The sequence below is a fragment of the Apodemus sylvaticus genome, chromosome 17 (assembly GCF_947179515.1).
Source record: "Apodemus sylvaticus chromosome 17, mApoSyl1.1, whole genome shotgun sequence".
Classification (NCBI taxonomy): domain Eukaryota; kingdom Metazoa; phylum Chordata; class Mammalia; order Rodentia; family Muridae; genus Apodemus; species Apodemus sylvaticus.
Genome location: NC_067488.1, coordinates 53,700,650 through 53,711,116, shown reverse-complemented (window position 1 = coordinate 53,711,116; position 10,467 = coordinate 53,700,650). Strand labels below are relative to the sequence as shown.

Here is a 10,467-nt window from a genome sequence, read left to right as displayed (position 1 = left end):
AAAGCCCACGGAAATAAGCAAGCTAGGCAGCGCCAAGAAGCAGTGCCGACAAACTTTTTGAGAGCAAGTCTGTCCCGGCGGCCACCAGCAGACGGCTTTCAGTAAGGAGCTGTTGCTCAGGGATCGGATTCCCTGAGAAACGCCAACCCTCGTTGCTAGGCAACGGCACCTCGCTCCAGTCTCGCGAGACTTACAGAGAGGAAAAAAATCTTCCCGCGCTTTTCTCACGGGCGCACGAGGAAGCGGCTGAGGCACGGAGCGCAGCCATGGGGCGCCTTGAGCTGCTGCTCGTGGAGAATTTCAAGTCGTGGCGAGGCCGTCAGGTCATCGGCCCTTTCAAGAGATTCACCTGCATCATCGGCCCCAACGGCTCCGGTAACCAGGGCCCCAGAAATCCACGGCCTCAGGGGACCCACGGGCCACTGTCGCCCGCTGTAGACCTGAGGGGGCCGAGCCACCCCCAGTCCCCGCTGTCGCCTCCTGTGGGTCCCAGACCCAGACCGCAAACCCCAACTCCGTCGTTTACTGTCGGAGTCCTGAGGGGATCCAGGGTTAGGCCGAGGGGGTCGCTGTCGGCCTGAGGAAACCAGGGCCGTGCCCTCGCCCATTGTTGGCCTGAGGGGACCGGCGCGCCAAGGCCTCGCTCGCACCCCTTACCTCCCCCTTCCTGCCCCCGTTGACTGCTGTAGGCCCAGGGGAACCCAAGGACGGCTGTCTGTCGGCTTGAGGCCCCATCCTTTGATGGCCACCCCAGTCCCTGCTGTTGACTGCTGTAGGCCTGAGGGGACCAGGGACCTGCTGTCGCTCTGAGGGAACCAAGCCCCTTCCCCAGCCCAGTCCGTCCGTGTGTCCGTCTGGAAACCTCCCCCACATCCCCGCGCTCCCCGTCTGTCTGAGGGGACCCAGGGGCCTCTGGAACCCCGTTGTTGGTCTGAGGGGAGCGAGCACCCCTCACCAGACCCCCCATGTCACCCACTGTAGGCCTGAATGGGCCCCGGGGGCTCACTGGCCCGAGGTTTCAGTGTTTCCTAACGGACTAGGCCCAAGAGCCTCAAATCCTGGGCCACCAACCCTTGCTGGCTGTCCCCATCCCTCCCTGGCCCTCCTTCCCTGAAGTCACGTTCACCCCTCCCCCTACCTCAGCCTGACAACACAGCAAGTTCTAAGAATGAAGTGGATTTGGCCTTTGTTGGAAAAACAAAACAAAAAGCAAAACCAAGACACTCATAACCCAAGCATAGATAATATGAAGAAAGGGAATTTTAGAGCCTCAACGATAATTTCTAGAATAGCTTTCCTAGTACTGCATTTAAATCATTCACTGCAGATGTCTCCAGTCTGAGCACTTAAAGTTTTAGTTTTGATAAAACAGACTCATAGAGCAAATCTAACATGGGGTGAAGATCTCCACGATACTCAGGGTTATTATCCATTACAGTTGAGAGGTACAAAGCAAACTCAGCAGTGGGAAAAGATAAATTCTTTCAGCAGTGTGTTCTCATGTTGAAATATCACCTACCAAGGAATCTTATAGACTCAGTGCACAGGGAGATGGCAATGCCCTTAACACATACCCAAATTCCAAACTCCTAGAAGGAAGCACATATTTAATCCTAGTCATGCCTCACCAAGTTTAAGCATCATGAGCCATTATTACCAAGAAATTGTAGAAACCCTGCCCAGATTCAAGTATAAAAATCACAATTCTAGCAGTCTGATTCTTTAGAAGATAGTACATTCAGTTAGCATTTAGCATTTTCAATTTTTAAGTATAGAGGTATATTGTGCTGTTGTAATGTTCATGAGATCATTTCTTTATAAAATGGGAGTTACTAAAATAGAGATGCTAAGTGATTTGCTCTAGTATGATATCCAGTAATGGGAGAATGCTGAGATCTATGTTTTGTTTAATTTTATTTCATTAATTCATTTTTGATTCAAGTATTTATAGCCTTACATTCATACCACTCTGCAACAGCTACATGAAACAGTCCACCTACCTGGAGTTTTTTAGTCACATCAATATTAAACAGTGACCAGACAAGACTTCTGAGACTTGCATGTTGGTTATATTTCACTTCTATTGGTAGTTTAATTTCTTTGACTCTGAGAAGGTTTTCAGTCAGTAAGAAGGAATTTTTTTTTTTTTTTTTTTTTTTTTTTGGTTTTTTGGATTTGGCTTTTTTGAGACAGGGTTTCTCTGTATAGCCCTGGCTGGCCTGGAACTCATTCTGTAGACCAGGCTGGCCTCAAACTTAGAAACCCGCCTGCCTCTGCCTCCCAGAGTGCTGGGATTACAGGCGTGCACCACCACTGCCCAGCTTTGGTCCCCTTTCTAAAAAGGACAAAAGCACCCACACTTTGGTCTTCCTTCTTGAGGTCTTCCTCATGTGGTCTGTGAATTGTATCTTGGGTATTCAGGCTTTTGGGCTAATATTCACTTATCAGTGAGCACATACCATGTGTGTTCTTTTGTGATTGGGTTACCTCACTCAGGATATTTTCTGGTTCCATCCATTTGCCTAAGAATTTCATGAATTCATTGTTTTTAATAGCGGAGTAGTACTCCATTATGTAAATATACCACATTTACTATATCCATTCCTCTGTTGAAGGACATCTGTGTTCTTTCTAGCTTCTGGCTATTATAAATAAGGCTGCTATGAACATAATGCAGCATGTGTCCTTGTTATATGTTGAAGAATCTTTTGGGTATACACCCAGGAGTGTTATACCTGGGTCCTCAGGTAATACTATGTCCAATTTTCTGAGGAACCAACACACTCATTTCCAGAGTGGTTGTACCAGCTTGCAATCCCACCAACAATGGAGGAGTGTTCCTCTTTCTCCACATCCTCCCCAGCATCTACTGTCACCTGAGTTGGTTTTTTTTTTTTTTTTTTTTTTTTTTTTTTTTATCTTAGTCAAAGAATGAATCTTTAACTCTTTTCTTCTCCAGGAAAATCTAATGTAATGGATGCACTTAGTTTTGTAATGGGAGAAAAAACAACTAATTTAAGAGTAAAAAACATTCAAGAACTTATTCATGGAGCACATGTTGGAAAACCTGTTTCTTCTTCTGCAAGTGTGACAATTATATACATAGAAGACAATGGAGAAGAGAAAACATTCACAAGGATTATTCGAGGTAGAAAGAGAGAAGTGTGTGTGTGTGTGTGTGTGTGTGTGTGTGTGTGTGTGTGTGAATGTGTGTGAATTTTAGTTCAGGGTCTGATTGCCTGCTCTCTCTTTGAAGTCTGGTACTTATTAATCACCAGGATAGTGAGTACAAGATTTCTTTTTCTTAGAAGCATATAACAGAACCTGTTTTATTTCCTATTAAGACTCTTGCTTAAGCCTCACTTATTCTATATTCTTACTGTCAAGTAACATTTTTATACTTGGGCATTTGCTTAAAATGAAGGAAGGAGACTACCTCTAACATGGAAACATCATACAACTTCTTCCTCAGGTTCTTTTTGCTTGTTTTCTTAGTAAATAATTACATGTATATTTTTGGCTTGTATAAATCTAAAAACAACTTGAATAAAATATTTATTATTATTTATTCATGAATTCCCTGTGTTATTCTAATAAACTATTATGTTTCATCTGTAATAAATATATCATGCTTGGACTTTATAGAATTATAAAAAGTAGATATATATTTTATTGTTTCTTGTTGCTGTTTCTATTTCACTAAAATGCATACTCCCTCCTTCCTTCCCTCCCTCATTCCCTTTCTTGACAGGGCCTTGTAGTCCAGGCTGACCCTTAGCTCACAATTCTACTCAGGCTCTAAAGTACAGACATTGCACAAATGCACTATCATGTCTAACTTTACTACATTTCTAAAGAATGAAAACTGTATTACTAACTTATATAAACATAGTTTAAGTAGTTTTGTATTTTATTATTTGGAGTAGTCATTGGATAGTTTTCTCACTTCCTTTTGGACGTTTATTAGTTGTGATGGGCTTTCATTGTGTTGTTAACACAAGCTCAAGTGATCCTCCTAAAGGAGCTAGAACTGTAGGCCATGTCACTATACCTAGCTTTTGGCTTTTTAAGTGAGATTTCTTGGTTTTAATAAAAATTCTTTTGTTCACTGTATTAAAAAGTGTAATACCAGCTGGGCATGGTGGTGCATCACTCAGGAGACAGTGGCAGGCAGATCTCTGTGATTTCAAGGCCAGCCTGAGCTACAAATCAAGTTCCAGGACAGCCAGGGCTGCTACACAAAGAAACCCTGTCTTGAAAAACCAATTTAAAAAAAAAAAGCAATACCTTCCCCCACATGCAGAAACATCCCAACCATTTTTCTTTTCCATCTTTTTTACTGCTTTTTGATACCACATTCTCATATGCTATTTTATTTGAATATTTTGTTTATATCTCTAAGATATGAATTCTTTGAGATCAAACACTTTTGATCTGTTACTACTGTGAAATAATTAGTATATAATATTTGTTGAGTAATTAAATGAGCTTATTTATAGGTATATTAGTTATATTATTGTAAAACCAGCCATTTCAATAAGAAAAACATCTGTAACAGCTTATTTTGTTTACTTTAGGGGGGTGCTCAGAATTTCATTTTGGGGATAAGCCTGTGAGTCGTTCTGTGTATGTAGCCCAGTTGGAAAATATAGGCATAATAGTCAAAGCACAGAACTGTCTAGTTTTTCAGGTAAGTAGTTGTACTCATTTTATTTGATTCATTTTTAAAACATGTTACCATATTTTACATGCTGTTGTGCTTTACTGTTACTAATAGGGAACTGTAGAGTCAATATCCATGAAAAAGCCCAAAGAGAGAACCCAATTTTTTGAAGAAATCAGTACTTCAGGAGAATTTATAGGAGAATATGAGGCAAAGAAAAGGAAGTTACAAAAAGCTGAAGAAGATGCACAATTTCATTTTAACAGAAAAAAAAATGTAGCTGCAGAACGGAAGCATGCAAAAATAGAGAAAGAAGAGGTAAGGTATCCTTAAAATGTTACCAGTTATTAAGTACATATTAAACAGAAAAAATATGTTAAGATTTTAAGTTATTATCCAGACATGGTGCCCACCTTTAATTCTAGCACTCACGAAACAGAAACAGACAGATCTCTTAGTTTGAGCCTATTCTAGTGTACAGAACTAGTTCTAGGACAGTCAGGGCTATACAGAGAAAGTCTGTCTTAAAAAAAAAATTAAAACAAAAAACCCACTTTATTAGCTGTGGGCTACTAAAAGATTTCATCAATAATATGAAACAAAGTCTGGCATTCAGTAGGAATTTTTTAAAAAAAGGTAAATGGTTTCAAACATTTTGTGTATGTATTCACACATGCGCACATACAAGCATGTTCAGGTCCATGTGTGGTAGTTAGAGGACACCTTGCAAAATTCAAATATCATTTCACCCCATGATTCCTGGAGACTGAATGTCTGGCTTGGTAGCAAGCACACTTACTTGCTATAGCATCTTGCTGCCGCAAGATAAACATTTTATATATCCGCCTATAACAGTACAGCAGAAGTATTCAACACTTTTAGGTCTTAACTCCTGTAAACTTGTAAAAGTGATTGAGGATCACTAAAAGTTTTTCATACCAAATTACATTACCAATATTTATTATATTTTATTTATGTTTGCCAAGGACCAGCCTCAGCTAGGTGCGGGTTCTTGAGAAAGGGGTGTTTGAGAGCAGTGAAAAGAAACAATACTTGTGGGCCCAAGCTGGCTGCCTAGGTTCTGCCAAGATAGCTTTCCAGATTGCGCTCTCTCTGTCTCTCTCTCTTCCTCTTTCTCTCTCTGTCTCTCTCTCTCTCTCCCCCTCACTTCCTCCCTCCCCCCTCTCTCCCTCTTGTTCACTCTGCTCTGCTCTAGACAGTTTTTTTCTTGCTATTCTAAAAACTCTCTGGTTGAGACAGCTTTCTCTGCTAGTAAAAATTGAAAAAAATTGTAAAAGATATCTGGATAGCTCATGGGTTTTCTGTCCAAAATCAGAAAGCCAGGAAAAAAATATAAAAGATCTGTGTTCATTCTTCAGATAGCCTTCTTTGGGTAGCTGTTAGAAAACATTGTAAAATAACTGCATCAGCTCTCTAAGTAATTCTTGTTAGAATTCCTAGAAAAAAATCCTGAAAAAGCTATGAAAAATTCTAAAAGAACTGTTTGCTCTCCATGGATTTTTAGACTAAAATCAGAAATCCTGTTAGAAAAAAAATTCTTGAAGAGCTGTTTTTGATCTCTAGAGATATCCGGATAGCTCAGCTCTCTCTAGAAAAAAAATTCTAAAGAACTAACTGCTATACCTTTCTGCTAGCTCATCTCATGCAGATCAAAGCCCAGTTTTTATTGATTTATCAATTCAGCTATTTATTCAAGGTTCCCTTTTGATTATCTTATGAATCAGCATCCCCAGCCCCTAAATTCTTAGGAGACAGCAAACATATATTTTCTTGTAACATTGTAAAAGAACTCAGATATCTGCCTTAAGCATAGAGGATAAATGAGTACACTATAGCTGTCTTCAGACACACCAGAAGAGGACAACTGATTCCATTACAGATGGTTGTGAGCCACCATATGGTTGTTGGGAACTGAACTCAGGACCTCTGGAAGAGCAGTCAGTGCTCTTAACCACTGAGTCATCTCTCCAGCCCTGGAATTAGATATTTTCAAACTCGTGTTTTTAGAGTTCTTTTCCACAGTCGTAAGTGCTGTCCTTAAGGTCCCACTGTTTACTATTTTGCTGAGACATTAGCCATACCTCCTGGGCTCATGCTGTCTCGGGTTATCGTGGAATTGTTAATGTTAACAGAAAGGGCATTTCTCAAAGGAATGTGAAAATGTGTACAATATTATACAAACAAGCCTTATGCTCATGGCAGCTGTTGACACTTATGGAGGCCCATGTCCACTTACTGGCCCTGCCCCAGGGGCGGAAACCATGTCATTCTGTCTCTACCAGAGCTATGCTGGACCCAGCAATGTTTCAACTTTACTACTTTTTGAGTGCATGGGTGTTGTGTATAAATGTGTATCTGTATGCCATGTGCCTACAGGAGCCAAAAGAGGGCAAATGTAACGTGTAACTCTGTCACTTGAGTTGTAAACTGTTAGCCATCATGTAGGAGCTAGGAATTGAACCCCAGTCCACTGGAAGAGCAGCCAGTGTTCCTGACTATCAGGCTGAGCTATCTCTTCAGGCCTGTTCTTTTTAAAACTAAAACTCATAAATTTTTAATTAGTTAAGCTCATTTCATGTTTACATAGCTAACATTTTAATGCATTTAACAAACTATTTATTATATAATTATATTAATCAGTATTCTTTCAATAAATGTACTTAATGAAAAATAACTTTTCCCAAAAAAATCAAAAGAACAGCACTGTATATTTTGATAATCTTTAATGTCTGGCTTAATAGAAAATAGTTGAATTCTCTCAAAGATTTCTGAGTTTTTTATATAGGTGATTCATTGCAACTCAAGCTTTCCCCAAACCATTTCCCCATTAAGTGCTTATTGTTCAGAGCACAATTTAAATTAGCATCTCCTTTTAAAATCATACTACTAATTTTATTTTGTAGCATACACTTCTGTATAAAACTACCTTGTTTATTTTTGTTTGCTTTTTTAGTAGTCTCTGAGTCCTCTTCCCTTTATTAGAAGAACTGGAATATAAGCATTATAAGAACAAGGATAGTTTATCTCATTTTATTCTTTACCATATTCCCAACACATAGGACAGAATCTCACACATAGTACTCAGTAAATATTTGAGAAAATAAATGAAAGGTAGATGTATTCTTCATTAGAAATATTGCTCAGTTTCTTCATATTACGAATGTATATATATGTTCTATATCTGTAAAGGGGTGAGCAGTAAGTCAGAACATAGTATTCACAGCATACTGAAATAGCTCATAGAATGAACTTTTATAAAGACAATTAGAATAATCCAGCTTCCTGATATTTTTTACAACATCCTTAATGGGCCAACTTCTGTTTATAAGTTACTTGTGAAACTTTGTTGACCAAGACCTCACATTGTGAGGTGGTGACTCATTCCCCTTTTTCTTTATTATAGCACAGCTGTTAAGAAAATTCTCCCTTTTCATGTGTAATTTAAAATTCTAATGGTCCTATTTTATCAGTGTAAAAATATTTTAGAGCAAGAATTCCACTTGGAATCTTTTACTGTAAAGTAGCTATGGACTTATTCATTTAATCTCCTTTCAGTTACGGTAAAGAAGCAGATTCCAGCAATGTTAAGGGACTTGTCAGACTTTCTGAGGACCCATGCTAGCACTTCACTGTCACAGCCTGGTCTCTTAAGTGCATGAATGCAGACTAATCTTTTGGTTGCTGTTTTATTTTGGAAATATAGCCAGAAACCTCCAAATAATTCTACTTTTGTTCAGGAATACTATCTTTTGGCTGGATGTGGTAGCACATACCTATAATTCTAGCACTTGGTAGATAGACAGGAAAATCAGGAATTCAAGGTCATCCTCAGCTGCATAACAGGTCTGAGACTAGCTGGGCCACATGAGACCATAATGATGACCTCAAATAATGAAGATGAGAAAGCAGGGAAGAGATTATTCTTTCTATGACATTTCATTAGAGATAGTATGCTAATACAGTAGTTGAGTTCATGAACAGAAGCTTAAACGTGTGCACTTTACCTTCCCCTGTCCATGTATAATAGGCACAACATTACCAAAGTCTCCTTGAAGAATTGAAAATAAACAAGATTCAACTGATGCTTTTCCAACTATATTATAATGAGGAAAAAATCAATGTTTTAAACACTGAATTAGAGCATATGGACAGGAATTTAAGTGTTGTAAAAGACACTCTTTCTCACCATGACAACATAATTAAAGCTAAGAAGAAGGATTATGGAATGTTATCTAGACAACTACAGCAAACAGCAAAGGAACTGAAGTAAGTTTTTAAAATAGATAATAGCAGTTACAAATTTTAAGGCATTTATTTAATCTCTCTGTGTGTTCATGTGTTGTATGTGTATACTTATCCACCAGCTCATGCTTATAAAGCATGCATGTGGAGGCCAGAGGATAACCTACAAAAGTCAGTTCTCTCCTCTCACCATGTAGGTTCTAGGAATTGAAATCAGGTTAATTTTGTTAGCAAATATCTTTACCCAACTGAGTCATTTCTCTGGTCCAACAGTTGTATTTCATGTAAATGGAGAAAATATAATTGACATTCAGAAGTTGATATGTTTGAGCAGACGGTACTGGGGACTGACCTTAGAGCCTCACAGTTAGTAGGCAAGTGCTTTACCACTGAGCTATATTCTCAGCTTATAAATTAAATTTTTAAAAATTTGAATTTATTTTGTTCTGTTCTGTTTTGTTTTAGACTTAGTCTCACTGTGTAGCCCTGGCTGCCTTCAAACTCAAAGGGATATGCCTGCCTCTGATTCCTGAGTGCTGGGATTAAAAGTGTGCACCACCATCTCTGGTGGAAATCAACTTTATAAAGTGAACATTTTAATTGGGAATGGCTCTAGAAACACAGAGAAGTTATAAAGATCATGCCTTTCTCTCATGTTCTCATGCTATTTCTCTTATTAACATATTTCATTAATGTAGTCTGTAGTTGCAAGAAGAAGGGAGACTTGAATAGCAGAAGCAGAGGGGTATTTTTAAGTGGTTAAACTATGAATTTGTCAAAATTAAACTACAGCACCAAGAATAAACCTTAATGTAAACAAAAATTTAAAAATTGAAGAGAAGGATACCACATTGATTGCAAAATGGGACAAAACATTAACTGTATTCGAAATGTATCAAACAACTTTATTAGTGGAGTGGAAAGAGAAAGTAGTGGCTTGAGTAACTTTTAGATTTTAAATTATGTATGTATATGTGTATACAAATACTAAGTACAAGTGCCTCTGGAAGTGTAAGATCTCCTAGAGCTGGAATTACAGATAGTTATAAGCCACCCAACATGGATGGGGGAATTTAATTCTGGTCTTCTCTGAGAAAGCACTGTCAACTGCTAAGCCACCTTTCTAGATCCCTAGCTTAAGTAGTTTTAAAGTCCATAGATTTTTAAAAGAAGATAAATTATACAGAAGCACTATATTATCAGTGTAAAATTGTTTTCCAAGGGGAAACAGGCTGTATTTTGAGACAGGGTTTCTCTGTGTAGCTCTGGCTGTTCTAGACCTTGCTCTGTAGACCAAGCTTACCTTGAACTCAGAGATCCATCTGCCTCTGCCTCCTAAGTGCTGTGATTAAAGGTGTATGCTACTACCAAGAGCAAAAAAAAAAAAAAAAAAAAAAAAAACAGAATCTCAATAGTACTGCTTTCTCTGGCAACTACAGATATGCCTAACATTCTCTGCAAGCTAATTTTTAGAATTTAATTTTGAATATTATTTGATCAAAATTACTTTCATTTTGGCCAGGGTTGGTGATTTCATATTC

At 38.6% G+C, this 10,467-nt stretch overlaps 1 protein-coding gene across 1 annotated transcript in view; it reads left to right on the top strand.

Moving 5' to 3' along the window:
• The first annotated feature begins 266 nt into the window (after positions 1 to 266).
• Smc1b (structural maintenance of chromosomes 1B) overlaps positions 267 to 10,467 on the top strand; it is a 56,846-nt gene continuing 46,645 nt past the window's right edge. Inside the window, exons 1-5 of the mRNA XM_052161414.1 lie at positions 267 to 375; positions 2,960 to 3,148; positions 4,578 to 4,690; positions 4,778 to 4,981; positions 8,712 to 8,950. Of these exons, the coding sequence (XP_052017374.1) occupies positions 267 to 375; positions 2,960 to 3,148; positions 4,578 to 4,690; positions 4,778 to 4,981; positions 8,712 to 8,950 (854 nt within the window). The remainder of the gene's footprint in view (positions 376 to 2,959; positions 3,149 to 4,577; positions 4,691 to 4,777; positions 4,982 to 8,711; positions 8,951 to 10,467) is intronic.